The sequence below is a fragment of the Blennius ocellaris genome, assembly GCF_963422515.1.
Source record: "Blennius ocellaris genome assembly, chromosome: 3".
Lineage (NCBI taxonomy): Eukaryota > Metazoa > Chordata > Actinopteri > Blenniiformes > Blenniidae > Blennius > Blennius ocellaris.
Window position 1 is genome coordinate 5,234,611 of NC_137652.1, and position 19,082 is coordinate 5,253,692.

General features: G+C 45.3%; 3 protein-coding genes across 3 annotated transcripts in view; all 3 read left to right on the forward strand.

Annotated features, from left to right (window-relative positions):
- Positions 1-3,009, forward strand: part of myo15ab (myosin XVAb) — a gene marked incomplete at both ends in the record, with an annotated part of 57,060 nt that extends 54,051 nt beyond the window's left edge. The window contains 4 exons of the mRNA XM_080520678.1: positions 810-943; positions 2,422-2,555; positions 2,674-2,814; positions 2,908-3,009. Of these exons, the coding sequence (XP_080376804.1) occupies positions 810-943; positions 2,422-2,555; positions 2,674-2,814; positions 2,908-3,009 (511 nt within the window). The remainder of the gene's footprint in view (positions 1-809; positions 944-2,421; positions 2,556-2,673; positions 2,815-2,907) is intronic.
- A 2,093-nt stretch (positions 3,010-5,102) lies between these two features.
- alkbh5 (alkB homolog 5, RNA demethylase) lies at positions 5,103-8,681 on the forward strand. Its single transcript, XM_080519141.1, has 4 exons — positions 5,103-6,430; positions 6,523-6,603; positions 6,693-6,824; positions 7,868-8,681. The coding sequence occupies exons 1-4, from the start codon at positions 5,712-5,714 to the stop codon at positions 8,025-8,027; spliced, it is 1,092 nt and encodes a 363-aa protein (XP_080375267.1). The 5' UTR covers positions 5,103-5,711; the 3' UTR covers positions 8,028-8,681.
- Positions 8,682-10,566: 1,885 nt separating this feature from the next.
- mief2 (mitochondrial elongation factor 2) lies at positions 10,567-18,671 on the forward strand. Its single transcript, XM_080520867.1, has 8 exons — positions 10,567-10,708; positions 13,857-14,015; positions 14,645-14,810; positions 14,926-15,023; positions 16,208-16,384; positions 16,484-16,647; positions 17,257-17,409; positions 18,096-18,671. The coding sequence occupies exons 2-8, from the start codon at positions 13,878-13,880 to the stop codon at positions 18,604-18,606; spliced, it is 1,407 nt and encodes a 468-aa protein (XP_080376993.1). The 5' UTR covers positions 10,567-10,708; positions 13,857-13,877; the 3' UTR covers positions 18,607-18,671.
- The last annotated feature ends 411 nt before the right edge of the window (positions 18,672-19,082 follow it).

The following is a 19,082-nucleotide window of genomic DNA, read 5'->3' on the forward strand; positions in this document are numbered from 1 at the left end:
GAGAACATATAAAACTCTAAAATACAGCCCTTTCGTTTTCTTTCTATCGTTAAATGTCGCTTCTCTCTGAGATGATACATGACGTTGGACAGCCTGTCATCGATGTGCACAGCCAAAGGCTTTGCTTCCCTGAACCAGCCATACTCCACTCCTTGTATATATATATATATATATATATATTTAAAAGAAGCCAGACAAGGAGGATATATAAAATAAATACATAAATAAATAAAATAATATATACATACATATATATATATATATATATATATATTTTTTTTTTTTGGTGGTACATAAAGTAACTGAACTCTTGCTTTATATTAGTTTATGTAACTTAATATCCTTCCCAAACAGCTTCAGCAGAAACAAACAAACCCACCACGTTGTTTTGTACACCTCATTCTAATCTTTTCTTTGAAATGAATTTTGGTGCATGTAACACTTATGAAACTGGAACATGTTAAACACATAAAATGACGTAGTTCATTTGGCAGTTTTAACAGATTGTTGCCTGGCTTCTCTTACAGTAGCTCAATAAATACAGGGCCAGACTGTAGTTCAGTTATTATTTGTAGTGGGTTGTTTTTTTTGTTTTTTTTCCCAACTTCTTCAGCTATATAAAAACTCTTCCATGATTTCTTTCCCCCGCCGCTGTTATCGGCGTCTCTTTCCTCCCACACACGGAGCCAAAACCGGAGCAGAGCAGCTCACTGGGTTGTGTAAAATCATTTGGAGAAATGTTGAAAAATCACAGGGTGAAACCGACTCCTGTTTATCTGAGATTGCGTTACTGTTCCTCTCTCCTCCAGACACGAATTATCGGAGTACATCGCCACACCCCTGTTCAAAAAGCAGCCCCCCCAGCAGTGGGTTACCATGGTGACGCAGCACACGCAGCAAGTGCAGTCCCTGAACCCGCACCAGGCCCGAGCACAGTTTCTGGGTGAGATCACCGTTCACGATGCGGGGGCGGGGGGGGGGGGGGGGGGAACAACGGACGGAAAATTGAATCAAAGTGTCGTCGATACCAGCCACATTGTAATACATTTTTTTTTTAAAACAACTCTTTCCTATGCATGTTGGATTATCTCCACATACTATGACTTCTTCTTTTAGTCTAAAACCCGAACCCGAACTCTGTGGAAGACTGAGGGTCTGTCCTCATTTTTGCCCCAATGTCATATAACGTGGGTTTCCAGAGGTGAAGGAAAAATCAATAGATGCATTGGATAGATGGTTCGATGGTTCGATGGATAAATGGATAGATCACTGAAGATATTGGTGAATAACAGGAGCAAGAGAAATCCTGAAAAATCCTCTCGTCATCACCAAGCTATAGTAAGCATGAATTCAGTTTGAAGACAGTTTATGTTGTTTAAATGCTCCATTGGGCAGCATTATTGTTTATTACATAGAAATATACTTTATATAAAAAGATGTTGTACTGGTGAACATAAGATTGCACTGGTGTTGCTTATCTGGTCTCCATTAAGTTGTATAATCAATATTACTCTGTGATTATGAGTAGATTTGATCATGTAGGAAATGCAAGTGTGCAGATTCTATCAAATGCAGCATTATCAAATTGTATTCCCAATCTAGTTTTGTGATTGAATTGAATTTTTAAAAAAAAATAACAATTCAAATAATTGTTATATAGATTTAAATCAGACATTCCATTTAAAAATCATCGGGATGTGGTTTATTCTTTCTTTGAAGTTATCAAGTCGGTCAATGAGCACAAGCTCTTCATGAACAAACTAAGGATTTTGCTTTGGCAGAAGCAGGTTACTTCACTCCTCCTGTGCCGGTCTAATTAGTGCAATAGCTGTCTAATTGCAGCCACACACAATGTGACACCACGGCTACCTGCAGATCCTCTGATGACATTTTAGAGACTTTTTTTTTTTTGTAGGGGGGGGGGGGAATCAAACACTCGTCTCTTGGCATGAATTTGCTGAGTGGTCAGTCCTTGACGACTTAGCAGCTTCTTTTTTTTCCACACAGAAGGAATCCTGACTTGTTAATTATCCTCAGACTCCTTGGAGGCTCTTTAGATCTTGGCACGATGACGCCACAATCAGCAGTGCTTATCAAGAGGAGAGGTTTAATTCAGACAGACTCCACCCGTCGCTCTATAACGCCACTGAAACGTCTTGCTGCTAATTTACATGAAGTCAAGTTAAAGCAAAGGAAATACGGAAACTTGTTTGGACCCTGAGTTAATTTTCTGTCCGTGGATGTTTTGGATGTTTTCATGTATCACAAATGTAATAATGTCACCTTGCGGGCGAAATACAGTATATCTCACTCCCATGGACACAGAGAAGTGACTGATGATGTGATATCTATTGAAGAGCATTAGAAATGTCCCAGGGTTGTGACATCCACCCCCACCCCCCCCACCCCCATTGCTTCCAGGCCTGGTCAGTGCATTCCCCATGTTCGGCTCCTCCTTCTTCTACATCCACAGCAGCAGCTCCACCACTTTCTTCGCTCCCTGTATCCTCGCAGTCAGTCAACATGGTCTGCACTTCCTGCACAAAAACACACATGTAAGGACACACACACACACGGATCAGTGTATGACTCAGCTCGAGATGCAGAGCTGCAGTGTGAAAGACGCGGTTGTGCATGGTGGTGATGCTTGGTTGGCGGCCTCCATGTTTGCAGGAGGTGACGGCGGCGGTCCCCCTGGCGGAGGTGCAGTCCAGCCGTACCCAGAGGCCCACTGCTGGAACCAGTTACCCGTACGTTGACCTCACCCTGGGGGACGTGGACGCGCGGCGGGTCGTCCAGCTGCAGCTGGAGCAGGTAAACAGATTGGGGGGGGGGCAAGGACAGACTCATCGCTGGCCCCCGGTGTTCCAGTCTGGGTGTGCTGATGTGGCCTCCCTGCGTCCACAGGGCCTGGAGCTGTGTCGAGTCATCGCCATGCAGGTGGAAAACATGATGTCCGTGAGAGAGAAGAGGCTCACTCTGCCGCCCAGTGAAATCACCATGTTGTAGAACACCTGCGACGATAAATGCACACACAAACTTTCTTTTTACGTCGTGGAATTTAAGCCGCTATAAACAGCCTACCTCCTCCAACCAGCAGCCGTCAGTCGATTATGTAAAATAAGGCTCATCTGAGGTTAGTTAGTTTTTTTTGTTGGTTTTTTTTTTGGGGGGGGGGTCTAGTTTTGTGAATACTATCAAAGATTTTGGATTATTGCAATTACTGCGATGCTTTTAGTAAATAAAAAATGTTTGTTAATGAACAGTCAGGGAGATGATGATGAGTTTTATAACATTTTTATTTTTATTTTTCTATTTATCAAGTATAAAACCAAACGTGTACACAATGGTTATGTCACACCAACATCGGTGCGTATTTTGTAAAGAATATTTCAACTGAATAAAATATGTGTTTTTTGTGAATATGTCTGCACTTCATTTACCACAGTGGATACACACAGTAAATTGAAAATTATAGCTTTAATGAGAGATGTTACCCAGAAAATAAGTATTTTCATGTCTAGATTTTGTGGACCAAAATCAACGAATTCCTTCTTTTACAAAATGGCATAAAATTCCACGTTTTCAATTAATGTCTTCCTTTGCTTGCTGTTAAAATAACATCCTCTCCAATTCTGCTTTATTGGTTATTGTGATTGTAGCCAAATCTGTGTTTCACACACTCATCCACACTCAGTTTCTAGAGATGCTCACCTTCAAGAAAAAGACACTGGCTGAGAGTGATCTGGAGGTCTGACGCGGAAGAAACCTCCTCATTCCCATCACGGGGAATTCAATTTCTCTTTTTGTCTTTCCGGATATTTTTCCCCCTCATCGCTGGAGAGCTCTGTCTTTGTGGTCTTTTAGTGCCACTTTGTGGTCAAATTGGGTTTCACTATAGTTATTTTCATTCCCGTAAGTCTCTCTCTCTTTTTTTTATTCAACATTTTTGTAGACATTTGTGATATTTTAAATGTAATGTCTTGTTGAGTGTCACTTGTTTGTGTTTAATCTATTTGTTTTTGTGTATTTTTAGGTGTGTGTCTTATTATTGTGGTATTTTGGGGTCTTACTTGGTGATTGTGTTCATAATTGTGGATGTTGTGGCGTCAATTCTTTCATATTTTTTTGTGTCAGATTCGTATGTTGTCTTCCATCATTATTTCACATCAGAATAGTTTGTTTCAAAATGTGTTGTGTCACATGGCTTTTGTGCATCATTGCTGTTGATTTGTGTTTCTTATTTTTTACTGCTTTGTCATTTTGTGTTTCACACTGAATGGTGGTATTGTATTATCATTGTGTTTCTTGTATGAACCTATTGTGGTTTTGTGGCGTTCACTTTAAAATTGAATTGTGTCAATATTCATTCACTGGTTGTTCTGAGTGTCTATTTCTCTATTACTGCAAATATCTTAGATAAGACAGGATAATCCTGTATATGTCACAAAGAGGAATTTTGCATTGTTGTTGCAGCAAGTGGATATTAATATATATAAAATCATATATAGTCATTGTGGAACAGATGTTCATTAAATGGAATTGTATTTTTGTGGCTGTGTTTGTGTTCTATGAATCATTTTAATTCTTCTTTGTCTTACTGTGGTTATTTTGTTTTTCACTGCGGATTCATTGCTTGCATTTTATAGTTATATATTTTGAAATGAGAGCATGATTATTTTTGTTTTGCTTTGACATTGGGTGTCTTTTTGTAGTATATCTGTGGTAATTTTGTCTCAGTTTGATGATGTTCTAATGTGTCTGTGTTGAGTTTGCAGCTTCGTGGTTGTTTTGGGGCTTTTATTGGTCTTGTTGAACCAATAATCTACTTTATATAATTTCCAGATAACCAGGCAAATACAACAATGTAAGAGGTGGTGGAGTAAATTTATAAAATCTCTGATTGTGCACATTTTATAAAAGTGTCTAGGAATGCAAACGTGTTGAATGCAAGTGGAGAATAACCCCTTGTGCGCTTGCTGGAGGCAAATGGGAGGTTAGTGGGACACAATCACCTCCAGTGGATTTAAAAGGTGTCCTCGGGGCTCCCAAACAGTTTTAGCCCCGCCCCTCGCCGTCAGGCCTCCACTGCGCATGCGCACGGCTCCTGCAGGTTACACGAGTTTATTTTCAGCGTTTTTCTTGGAGACGGTATCGATGGTGTGAATCCAGCCGCCGGAGCCTCTGTTTCTGTTCCTCCGTGTATTCCACGCACCGGGTGGAGACGTCCAGCGCAGCGCGGGACTTTTGAGGAATTCAGCGGCCCCGTGTGAAATGTCGCTGCGTGGTTTGTCCGTATTTCCAGGCGGTGACGGACAGAGCCACCCGGGCTAGCCGAGCTAACTGCAGCTAGCAGCCTTATAGCCCCGCCGCGGGCTCCGTGTGGCGTGGCGTCGACGCAGCGTTCATTCCGGCGGCCTCCCGTTCCTTCCAGTGCCCGGTCACGTCCGTCCGTCCGTCCGTCCACACGCACACACTCCGGCGAGTGTCGCTCCACGCCGCCGCGTCAATGCGGGGACGTGTCGGCAGTGCAGCCTAGCTTGATGTTAGCCGCGTCCGCGCGGAGGAGAGAGGCTCGCGCGTCCACCCTTTTCCGCCCGTTCGCCGGCAGGCAGCCCCGGTCGGCCCGGCGCTGACATGCGGCGCTGAAGGCTCTCGCGGTTCCGCTAAGCTCCGAGCCCGCGTCGCGGCGCACACCGCGGAGGCTCGACATGGCGGCCAGCGGCTACTCCGACCTGAGGGAGAAGCTCAAGTCCATGACGCCGCACAGGGACGACTACAAAAACAAGTACGTGGACGACACGAGCAACAGCGGCGGGAAGACGCGAAAGCGGAAACACCGGGATTCCGATGACGACGAGTACGGGCACAGCGACGACAGCGCGGAGCTCCGGGAGCAGGAGGCCCGCCGGGTGCGGAGCAGCATACAGCAGAAGAGCATCTTCACGGCGGAGGAGTGCGCCCTCATCGAGGGGAAGATCGACGAGGTGGTCGCCAGCGGAGAGGCCGGACACTACCGCGAGCACACCGTGGACCGGGCGCCCCTGCGCAACAAGTACTTCTTCGGGGAGGGCTACACGTACGGAGCCCAGCTGGAGAAGCGTGGCCCCGGTCAGGAGCGGCTGTACCGCAAAGGGGAGGTGGACGAGATCCCGGGCTGGGTGCACGAGCTGGTGATCAAGCGGCTGGTGGCCAACGGCGTGGTCCCGGAGGGGTTCGTCAACAGCGCGGTCATCAACGACTACCAGCCGGGCGGGTGCATCGTGTCGCACGTGGATCCCCTGCACATCTTCGCGCGGCCCATCGTGTCCGTGTCCTTCTTCAGCGACAGCGCGCTGTGCTTCGGCTGCCGCTTCCAGTTCAAGCCCATCCGAGTGTCGGAGCCGGTGTTTGTCCTGCCCGTCAGGAGGGGCAGTGTCACGGTGCTCAGGTGACTTGACTTTTTGTTTGTTTGTTTGTTTTGTACTGTCTGTGTGCCTGCCAGGCCCGGTGTGTCACCAAACGCTCACTTTCCATTCACAGTGGATATGCTGCTGATGACATTACGCACTGCATCCGGCCTCAAGACATCAAGGAGCGGCGTGCAGTCATCATCCTCAGGATGTAAGCCACCGTGTTTATTACGTCTCATCAAATCAGAATCTGACTCCAATTTCAATGGTTTTACGTTTTGTTCCGTATGTGTTTGTCAGGACCAGACCTGACGCTCCCAGGCTGGACTCTGACAGCCCTTTAAGCTCTTCACTTCCTGAGAGACCAGCAGCCACCAAGATCATGAAAACCAAACGCTCTCATCGCAGAGCAGAACCTGATGCTGCTCACAGGTAGTAAACACCTTCTGTTCTGTGTTCAAGTACAACCGGAGATGCTTTTGAAACTAAAATCAGTATGAGTAGTAAAAAAACCAACTCATATTTTGTTATGGTGTACTTCAGATTTTACCAAGTTTACACCTGGCAATGCAATTTCATGTCCAATGTCCACCTGTGAGTTGATTTCCAAAAGGTTTATTGAAGAATCTCCATCGTTGTTATTCCTGAATGCCTCTTAGAAATAAATAAAACACTGTCCTGCTTATGTTTTATAAAAAGCTATTAAAACCTTATACAGAGCAGTTTGTTAGGCTTGTAACATCGACAAGTTCAGACAGAGTGCAAGGAGTTTGACACGCGCTATGTCGAACTATTACTTTTATATGCAGGCTGAAGCCAGCGTTATTTGACATGGCAACACGCTGGCACCCAGCCATGCAGTTGGATAAGAGCCTTATGGTGGCCATTGTTGAACGTGTTCAGTGTGGCGCTTCTGTGTCCTTGACCTGTTCTGGACGTGCTTCAGTTGATTCAGTCACACTGTCTTCAATGTTTACTCATTGCATGGAGCCGAACGTCAAGCTGAAAACTGTTCACCTCAAAAACCGTTTAATTCCAAGTGGAAAGTGAATCATTTAGACAATAAATGGATCATAATTCAGGTTGTCTTCCCAGCAGATGTTTGTGTCTCACATCTGCTCCTGAAATTAAATATGGACACGTTAAAGCTGCATTTTAATTGACCAGAGCAGGGTAAAGGTTGTTTTTGTTTGTTTTTTTGCTAATATGACCCCTGCAGGAATCCTCCATATGCTGAGCTCAGCACACAGCTCTGCTTTGGATAAGTTGTGACAGGGATGTTGAACACAAGTCACAACAGTTCCAGCAAGTGTTTTGTCCCATGTTTCAATGCCTCTGTGACTGCAATGTTAAAATGTAGTTTTTTTTTTTACCTGGACCAGGGATCCACACCACAGTGCACAAGAGTAATCCAACTCCAGAATTCAAGCAATGTCCAGCGTGTTAAAATTAACCGCTATGCGTCTCCCCACCAGGCCGAGGGTTCTGGAGATGGACAAAGAGGAGAACCGGCATCCTTCCTTCTCTCGTCAAAGTCGTCACAGCATCAGCTCGGAGAACTACTGGAGGCGCAAACAAGACTACGACAAACACCGCGAGAGTTCAGGGCGCAAAGTGAAAATGAGACGCCACTGAGCACTCCCGTCACACTAATGTTCACATCTGAATATCTGTTCTTTTATATATTTCAATATTGTACCATTGTTTGATCTGTGTTTGTCGTCTGGATGGAGGAGCACAGTCATCCTGTTGTCGACACTTTGATTTGAGTCTGCATCAGTTTGAGTGTACATTTGTTTTCTGCCAGTCGAATCTCTCCGCTCATCGTTACAGACTGGAGTTTCTCTGGTTTGGCTCTATTCATTTACCTTGAGTTTATTATTCTTTGTTCATAGATAACCCCACGATAGCATGTATTTTTTTGTAACCATAGTGTACAGACCCAAGGAGCTTAAAGGGTCACGAGGACTTGTACAGAGGAAAACCTGAGCTGTAATCTAACTTGTTATAATGTATAATACGTTTGTATAGTCTTTTGATTGAGGGACTTTTATTGAGAATGAACCCTTTTTCTTTGTTTCTCCCCCTCCCCACACCGACACCTCTGATCTATACCTTTTACTGTCCCGTGTCACACTTTTTGCTCTCGTTCACATCGGCCTCTGTATTGCAGTTTAAGTTTCGGCAGCTGCCGGATGTGCAGTCATGCTCGGGGTGTTTGTGAATCGACTGGATCGTCTCTGTGGAGGTGGCAGTGCAGTGCAGCAATTAAACTGATGCTTTCATGGAGTCGTTTGAGAACTCAGGTCTTGTTTTACGCTCCAGTTTCAGTAGCCGTGCGCTCAGTAGTGACAGACGTCATGTTACTGCTGATGCTCATTAACGCTGATTTTTTATTTTTTTTTCTCGTTCAATCAAGTGAAACTGGGGTCAGTGGGAACTTAATTTGACCGAAACCACCTTAATTGTGTCTCGCGCCTGTTGGGTCGGAGAGGGAACTCGGCGGTAAACGCTTAAACGGGTTGCTTCATCCCCGTCTGCCGTGTTTGGCCGAGGTAGTCATTAGCTGACTGGAGTTTGTCTGGAGTTACACAGGAACAAAAATAACCCCGGTTCAGAGGAGCAATCGTTTGCTAAAAACAGGTTGAGTGGTGGCGTTCGTGGCTCGCCGACGCTCTGTGACACTCGTCGGTAAAACGGATCCGTATGAGGCAAAGAGTGGGCGCACATGGGGTGATTTTATGACTTTTTAGTAGTCACACTTGTTTTGATTGGAAAAAGGGTGCAGGTTAAATAAAGAATAAAGCTGAAAATGTCTATAGAGATTTTTTTTTTTTTTAAGGCAACATCATCTCACTGGACTTTCTGATCACAAAACACATCTGACACTATGGACACATGCAGACAGATGACCAGTGCAACTCGTGTGACTTTTTTTTTTTTTTTTTCCTGAGCCTTTCTATTTTCCACAGGTCTGTTCCAAATTACAGGGAGTTTCTTAAAATGCTTTTCTATAATGTGTGTAAATCAGACTTTCAACGCGAGCAAAACCTCGGGCCCTCTGATCTCTGGCGTCTCCTGAGAGCTCGTGTACTTTTGGATCTAAGTCACAAGATTTATGCAGACACTCTTCATGTGTTTGACAGAACTATGCACCACTCAGAACACCTACAACAAAGACTGCTCCGCGGAGTACAGACGCCTCAAGTTTTTACGCCTTCGGTCTACTTTGGGCTCGTGAAGAATGGATTTCCAAAACCAGGTCTAAAGATATTTTACCTCGAGTTTATCAGGAAGTAGTTGTTCAAAATCACAAGCTTAAATGCAAAAAAAAAAATCTACATTAGTGCCACACTCAAACAGAAATGACACGCCTCTTAAAAAGCAGCAACATACCTCATTATGAATTATAGATTGTTTTTTTTTATATTTTATGTTCTACTTTCTAACTTCATATCTCTTGTTAAAACTATTTAAAAATTCAAGTCACAATGTTTGTAAAGCGTTGAACTTTAACGGAGGCTCAATGAATAAAGTCCAAAGGTTTTCTCACTTTTGTCGGGCCACTGAGCAGGAAAGCAGGAGTGGTTGTCTCTTTCTAATCAAAGCGTGTATCTTGTTTTTAATACTTGTGCATGCATCAAGCAGTCCTATCTTCAATTTATTTCTACTTGATCTTTGATCTTTCAGGATGATCCTATACAGTTTGATAACTCCTCAATTGACCAGCCAGTAGTTTACAGCTTTTAAACTTTTTGTTTTAGTATGTTTTAACATGAGTGTTATTCCTCTGCTCATAATAGTGAAGTGAGTGTTTTCACCTCAAGGCATGGAGATAAAGGTGGTTACACAAAAGAAGTATGTTTGTCTTGTTCTGTTAGTTTCCATCATGGACACAGGCATCTTGAACAATTAATTTAAAACAAAAGCCTACAATTTCTAGCACGTTGCCATATGCATCTGGTTTCCAAGCAGCTTTTGGAGGCATTACATATTTTAAAGCAAACTATCAGGTGCGATTATAGAATAATTGGGTTAATCACATTGCTGCATGCTGTGGCCTGTTGTAGTTTCCACAAAGTGTCTGCGGGTGGCGCTGTTGCACTTAAACCGTAAACAGTGACTCCAGTCGTTGAAGCGAAGAAGAAACCAGCAGCTGTTTGCTTAAGTGGTAAAAATACATATTTGGACGCAAAGGAGAAACAAAAGTCTTTGTTTTTTTTGGGGGTGGTGGGGGAGCATACGTTTAAGAACCGTATTTAAACACGCGCTCATGATTCGGGGTCCCTTTGTCGCGTTCCTCCTCGCACTGAGCGGTGAGTAAACTCAGCAGGAGAGCGAAGAAACAACTTAGCTGTCAGTTGGTGCTAACGGAGCTAGTCGGCTAACAAAGCAGCTGGTTAGCTGCCATTGTTTATACACATGCAAGTCAAAGTTCGTCTACTGCAGCACAAAGAGCCAGATGAGATCGATCAGGTGTCCAGCAAGGCGATGCATTAGTCTTTCTCAAAGATTTCCAACGGTGTCATTAGTTCAGTTTTAGAAACAATAACACAGAAAACCCCGATAAGAGGTCTGGACGCAGAAATTAAAGCACAAGAAGTTCAGGAGTGTGGACAAATGATCCACAGGACAGTGCTTTGGAGAGTGGAAGTAACTAATATGTGACGTATTAAAAGTTGAGTGTTGCAGGAAGTGAAGCATGGTGTACACGTTCTTGTTGGTATAGTGATGCATTTATGTAAAGGGTGTAACTTGCCCCCTGTTATGTGTCTCCACAACGAGCCACTGATTTAATCTGCATTGTCACGGAGTTGCCTGATATATCTCAAAGTCACTCTGTCGCATGGCGATCACAAACAACCTGAGTCATCAGAACCACAGCAAATCCAAAGAACAAACTGGGTGACCTCCACCCCCCTGAACTCCTGATTGCAGCATCGTGTCAATTTAGGATTGATTGAGGGGGAGGAAGGTGACACTTGTTTGTACAGACTTTGAACAACATCCCTTCCTGGTACACAAGTGTGTGGCTGTGTGTGGTTCATTGCACCTGGACAAGATCACAATGTTGGTTAAAAAATTTTTTTTAAATATTAAGTAAGTAATATGCGGGCGTTCCTCCCATCTCTCACACCTTCGATAATCTCTTTTAAAGAGATGTTGGATTCTCCTTTTGATGCCAAAAGCTCTTCTGTCACTTACTATTTTACCCAAATCCTCCGAAGTTGGCAAGTGAACATTAACAATGTTGGCATTAGTTTGTGTCCACAGTACATTTGGTTAGTGTTATCAACCTGAAGAGGGATTTGCTTCACTTTAAGTCTTGCGTGCTGCTGTCTGCATGTTTGCCGTTTATCTCGACTGTCTCTTGTTTGCGCTTTGTCCACTTTTCAGTAAAAGCCCATCTGAGTTTGTTTGGAAATTAACTGCCAAAGGGTCTTGTTAAAATGTCATTATCTTATTATATACAAATAGTTGAACACATCTTCTCTATTAAGCCTTTTTTTCCACCCCATATTTCAAATCTTGTGTATTGATTGAAAACCTTGAGCACATTATTAGGTGGCAAAGGTGTATAGTATAGAATAGAAATGCCTTGTTTATCTTTGTGGGACATTATTAATGGAAACTCAACAGGCAGTATTTAAACAACTGTAAAACCAAGCTGCCTGTGTCTGCGGTGGTCCATCCATTACATGACTGGGCACTGTTCAGATTTTTTTTCTCATCTCCTCCCCCAAAGTTGAATTCTTGTGTCTGATCCTCTTCTGTTTATCTATTGTGAAGCATTCTTTCAATACAGGCTGTTTTCACAATAGCCAAAACTTCTGTGTCATGTATGTGTCACTGGAGGATGAAATCTTATTAAGTCAAATAATTAAAAAAATAGGAGTAAAACAGCTGGCCGTTATTTAGCTTTTGTGGCTCTGAAAATATGTTGCAAACAAATGACTTTATTTCTATTTTTTCCAGTATCCCATATAAGGGATGCAATCAATGACGGCAAAGGAGGATTTGATTCTGCTCATGCTGTCATTGTGGTACATTCACCTCCAGCTTCACAACGACCGTTAGTCTGAACGTGGTGCTTTAATGCCGGATCGGTGCTTTTTCTGCGCACCAGAAACAGGACGAGAAGCCAGTGGAACCTTTGAGCGACAGATCAGTGTGTCAGTCAGTTGCTCCGGGCTACGTCGGTGTGCAGCTCCGCTACTGTTGAGTGGCATCTATCAATATCACGAGGCTGTAACATGGAGCCGAAAGGGCCCTGTGGCGTTCAAAGGTTGACCTCAGTACTGTATGTTGCTGCGACTCTACGAGAAGGCCCGTTACCAAATTCACCCAGCTGGTGTGACTTGGGCATGCGTTGGTTCTATAAATAGAGCCCCGGCTCTGGTCTCGGGACCTCGTACCTCTGGCAAGGAGAGAGGACGCGCAGGATACCAAGATGGCCCAGGGTAGTGTTTGGTGGCTATTTGCGGGCGTCAGGTGCCTGCAGCTGAATATGGAAACTCCAGTGCAGACATTCAGTTCATACTTGTCGTGGTCGTATATGGGTTCACACACGGAGGCGAGCTGCGACGTCGATCAGATGTGCCACTGAGTTTGATGGCGGAGAGTCGCCGCAAGACAGTCACACGTCGTAAGAGTGAAACATTACTGTAGATAAAAACTGCAGCCGAGTTCATTCTTCTTTTTCTTTTTTAAACTCTACTTGAGTTTCCTGCCTTTATGTGGAACAAGTTCCTGTTTTTGGCACAGCGGAGGCCAAGAGAGGGAAACTAACTGCAATATTTTATCCAGCCCCCTCAGCAGAAGGCATGTCTGATTGTAATCCTGCCAGCTTCCTGTTTTTTTTTTTTTTTTTTCCCCAAATAAGATTACAGTTTAAAGCCCTAAAATATGACCTTGTATTCACTGTAGCAGTACTCGGCATTCAAAGCCGAGGACTCACCACTGTCGCGAATGATGGGAACGTTCTACCATCTAATGATCTGTACGCTTCCCAATCTTTGCCACCAAACTGGAAAATACAAACCACACATCTTCTGACATCCTGTTTTGAAAGGACAAGTGATGAGTTCTATGTTGTAGCAGCAAAATCACAGCTTCCCGGCGAGACACAGGTGTTATGATGGTGTTTTACGCAATCACTTTCCATCTGAGAAGGATGTTGTTTTGCGGAGCGTTCAAACTCGTGCCGTGATCTTCAGTCACGCTTTGCAGCTGCTGGCTCACATTCTGGTCGGACTCTTCTCAGATGTCTGTGTCTTTGCAGCACATACCATCCCCATACACATCCTTGTTATTCTGACTTAAAAGAGGTTTGTTTAATCCGATAACACAAGTTTGATTCCACTGAAGGTCTGTGAATACAGGCAATTTTCTCTCCACCTGACTGTCATGACTTGCGCTTTTCTCCACCACTAAATGTGAGCCTTGTTTTCTTCCCCTCCGAAGGCTAACCACTAAGGGGAAGCCATGAACTTCCAGGGCAGTCGGCGGCGAGGGGAAGATGGCATCGCCATGGTCATCGACCTGCTGCTGTCTAATGCTCGGCTGGTTCTGGGAGTTGGAGGAGCTGCCCTGCTCGGCATCGCAACACTGGCCGTGAAACGAGTGAGTGTCTGAGGCCTGTTGGTACCGAATCACTACGTATTATCCTCAATAGTTTGGACATTTGTCATGAAGCTTGAAATGCCACCAAAACTCCCACTGAGACACAAATGCTCCTCAGTATTCATCTGTATTTAAAAAAAAAAAAATGGAATTGTTCTAAGCTCTGCTTCAGTGCAGGTGTGTCTCAAATTTATAGGCCAATGGAAAGTTCACCTTTCGAGTAAAACACTAATTACAAGCTGCAGAATATAGGGAATATATCACTGCACCTGTGCTCCAGACTGTTTATGTCTCATCCTATATTGCAGTAACCAAATAAAATGCATGTGTCACTAATATGTCTCCAGACTGTTGATGCAGGTACATTTAAACAGATTTACATAAAGTGGACAATTGAATTGTCTTAACTGCAGCTCGTTGAGAGACATTGCCAAATGTAGTTATTAACATAACTGGGCAAACTTCATTTTGAAAATCAATTATCGGTGGACAAAAGAAATAAAAGATTTCAAAACTGGAAATAGATTTGCAGGAAGTCTTCAGGACGATCCGTCCTGCTCGACATTTGTTTGCTTCTTAGGTGGAGCAGTGGGTGTCTGAGGCATGAGACAATGGGTGCTTTTGTCCAGCTCATAGAGCGCGCCGGGCGTGCAGCGGACGACGAAAAGGTGGAGCAGAAGATGGCGGAGAGCTGGGAGGAGCTGAGCTTGGCGTCCACCTCCCCAACGCTGCTCAGGAAGGGCATCGAGGGCGTGGTGATGAAGCATGTGGCCAAGGCGTCCAGGCAAAAGAAAGGTATCCGCAGCGTCCGGTAGTCACTAAAGTGCTCCGCCGCACAGAACGAACCGGTTCCTTATTTTTTACCCAAATCCGCTGACATGACACGACGCGCGCGTGTTTCCTCAATCAGCGGATCTGTGCGAGCAACCTGGGACCGCCTCCCCGGACGCGCGGCCCCAACCTGAGTCCAAACCCAAGAGGCTCCAGCTGTGCGTCCTCAGTCTGCAGGTACGCTCTCGCCCTTTCACCGCCTGACGCGTTCAATCCCAGCAGCTGCTCTGGTGGACCTCTGCTGAGCCGTTGCTCCTTCGTGTGACATGTTTCGTTAAGTGCGGCGCCGAGGGGATTCGCATTATCATGCACGGGTTGAGAGTCCACTGCATAACGAAGAGCCCGTGTGTGCTGGAAGTGTGTGGACGGAGTCAAATGAAGCATGAAAAGGGCCTCCAGTCAGTCTGCAGGACGTCCACATGAGCAAGAAGGTTGCATATTGAAATAATGAAGTAATTTGTTCAGTAAATGTTAGCAGAGTATGACTGCACACGAGCCAGGACTTTAACATTGTGACTTTTCTTCTAAAAAGAAAAAAAAAAAAAGACCCAGCGGTCTTTCAAGAATCCTTGAAAATTTCGATTTTCTGTCGTAAATAGCTGGAACCTTTTATAACAGTAGTGGGTGTTGTGAGAGCGAGTAAAAGAGAAATGCCAATGATGAGTGACGCATCTAAAGTAGATACTGTAGAGCTGTGTTTCTGTTTGGGTTTTTTTTATTTATAATTGACAAAGTTAGAATAGAATAGAATAGAGCTTTATTCCTCCACAGGGGGAAACACAAACTTATAACGGCTCAAGGTAAAAAGGTGCAGAAATTATCAAATTAAAGAATTAAAATATGTAAACATATGTAAATATCTAAACAAGAGCAAAAAACAGCACAAAAAAGAATAAGTAAAAATAAAAAATTACAGTTTGGTAGGTTGAATAATTTTTACCCTCCACAGCTCGAACATTACTCAGCCTTTGTCTCATGTGAAGTACTATGATGGACTTTCCATTACTTTTCACATTATGATTTGTTAATTGTTCACGGCTTTAGCCTGAAATATGTGGCAAGTCTTGATTAACTCAAAGAACTGTTTCATTCATAGTTTTACACGAAAGTTATATTAAACAGTTTCCAATGTGTTTCAATGAAATTGTACTGCCGTTAACCAGTTCTCCTCTTTGCGGCTACGCAACAGGCAAAAAAACCCATCCTTCTGCTGCTCAGTCTGCTTCAAGACACGCAGACGGAATATTTCATTACTTGGGAGAGCCGTGTGTATTCCCAGCAGAGGTGTTACAACAACAGGCTGCCAGGAACCTGCACGTTGTCTCTGGCGTGAGTTTGAAGGTTTGTAAACTGTGCTTTAGGAGCGTCTGCAGCAGTATTATCACACGAGGGCGGCGCTTGCCCCCCGTGAGGTCCAGCGGGCCCAGTCTCTGGCTCTGGACATCTGCACCGAGATCCAAGGCTTCCTGCACAGCCGCCACCCAGACATGCCACTGGGGGAAATGAGCCTCGGAGGCTCTCTGCTGGATGATTTGCAGGTACACGCACACACACACACGGTGACAAATGATCTTGCGTCACGTCGTCTCGTATAACTTGTTCTCCGCGCTGTATGACTTCGACGCGCGTGTGTTCAGGTGGTCAGTGCGGACCACGCCTGTCTGATGGTGCCTCTGCAGCTGGAAGCCTCTCTTTGGCGCCTCATACCAGGAGAGGAGACGCTGCTCACACATCCTCTGCACTGGATGGTCCGACGGCTCAATCTGGAATATTTTCCAAGAGGACGCAGCTACTGGGACAGGTGATAAATAAAAAAATAAAATAAAAAAAACATCACCTCATTGCTTTCCAGTCGTCCGTTAATCACGATCTGTCTTATGTGTGACGTGACCATGTAAAAGTGAAGCATTTCACATCTCGGTGATCTACATGAAAATGGCCTCGGCACAAATCAATCAATCACCAGAGTTTCTTAATAGTGTGGGACCAGTAGACGTCATCATGATGTTCTCCGTTTAATTGTATTCTTCCTGTAACTTCCGCAGCAGCCGTGATCCTGCAGTTTCAAATGAACGCCCCTGGAGTTGCAATGATAACTTACTTAGAGCTTTGATGTCATTTTTGCCACCTTATATTCTGGCCTCGTTTATAATTGCATGTAAATTGACTTGTGACACATGAAACCACACAGATTTTAATCCCACTCACTCGTTTTTTTGCAATCATTTGGCTTCTATTAGCTCACTGATTTAGTTCATGTCATCATTCTTGCAGCAGCTTTCAGCAGCGCAAATCTGATCCCAACGACGGAATTCTGGCATATTGGCCATTTCACAGTAAATTGAAATTAAAAAAAGACTTTGTATTTTGAGGTGTGAAACAGAAGCCAGCATCTCGCTGTGTCTTGCAGGCACCTGGTGGGCGGGTATCTCTCTGCAGAGGCTGTTGTCAACATGTTCTGTAAGGCCGTCATGGAAACCATCAACTGGCCCTCGATCAGCAGCACTTTGGACTGTCTGGTCAGACCCATACTGGGAGGAGCCGAACTCAGACTGGAGATCAGGTGTGTGTGTGTGTGTGTGTAGCTGGACATTTCATGCTCCCAAGAAGAAGCTGTCGACCTTGCAGGCCACGCCCCCTCACAGCAGGCACATGTCTGTGAAGCGCTGTTTTAACTTGTCAGCTGCACAGCTTATTTTTTTGCTTCAAATGTTTTCACAAATACATTTGCAGAACTGTTTCAGTCATAAAAGAGAACATTTGTGTCCGAGGTGCGACGTCGGTCTGGTTTTAACATCAGGTTCTGTTGAGTGATGCGTTCAGGGACATCACGTAAATCCACCCCTCCACCCTCTGACGAGCTTCAGGGCTCATGCAGCAGCGGCGCTACATGCTGAATATGATTAAGATATGACTGATACAGCTGGAACTCGTGAAGCAGCACACGGCAGTGTCCGACGTTTCAGCAGCGCGGCACAGAAATAATTCATCCCCGGCGGCAGAGTCGAACCAAATTGACGTAATTTTGTTCGGCAGAACCGCCGAGTGCCGAACTTTCTTCCTTTTCTCATGGAGCATGATTCCACCTTTACTGTACTGCTGTTAGTGTTGTTTATTGCAGTTGCAGCTTGTTGATCTGTCAAAAGTTGAACGTTCTTGTGGGTGTTTTTTTTTTTTTCTCGCGTCACACATTTCCTCCCACGGTCTTAAAAAAACCTGCATCCCCCTCATGTGTTTTGCCCTCTTCAGGCCGAACCCCGAGGACCAAGGTGCGGGGAGCGGCGATCAGCCGCTCTTCATCACCATGCTGCCCGTGCTGCGGCAGGACGACGTGGTCCTGACGGCGCAGCCCGAGCTCACCTCCCCCTGGCTGAACGCCTGGCGCCTCGCTCTCTACCCGTGGGAGACGCAGCGTCTGGCTCAACTCGACGCGGCCGACGGCGGCTGCCGACGGCGCGTGCTCAAAGTCCTCAAAGCCGTGTGCAGACTGAACCCGGCGCTGCGGCCGCTGCGCGCCGCGCCGCTGGCCAACCTCATCCTGCACCTCAGCGACGGCGAGGGCGACTGGTCCGAGGCCAGCCTGGACGTGCGGTTCCGGCAGTGCGTCACGGAGCTGATCGGCTACCTCGAACAAGGCGCCATGCACAGTTACTTCAAGCCGGCCGTCAACCTGCTGAGCGGCTTGTCGGAAGACCAGGTGGACCAGATGGGCTTCATGCTCTACTGCGCCGTGTCGGAGCCCGAAATACTGCTCATTTAACTCTGGACATCACGTCCCCCCCCCCCCCCCCGAGCTCTGACAAATTAAAGGTGTATTGGCTTCATCACGTTTGTTTCAGGGCTCCTTGTTTATCTCCCCGACTTCCTGCGTACAAAAGGAAGGGCTTCATTTGTTGTGCAGGCACCGCGGATTGATGTCTGCAGTGGTGGACGGGGTGGAGTTTCATCAAGGAGGCTGCAGAGCCGAGGGTTAAAATATGTGACGGGAAACAGAGAAGACGTGAGGAAATGTTTGGAGCCATTGTCCAGCTTGTGGCTGTGCTGCAAAAGGCTGCGATTGGGTTTTTGCCTGAGTGGAATTCGGTAAGATGTCGATGGCCAGTGTACGAGTCGGGTCGGCGTCGGGGTTGTAGATCTTCTCATCAGCAACCGCTGCTCCGCATCTTCTTCCTGAAAGTCCTTCAAGTATTCTAACTATGCAGATCAATGACAACCTGACAAAAGTCCACCCGCTTC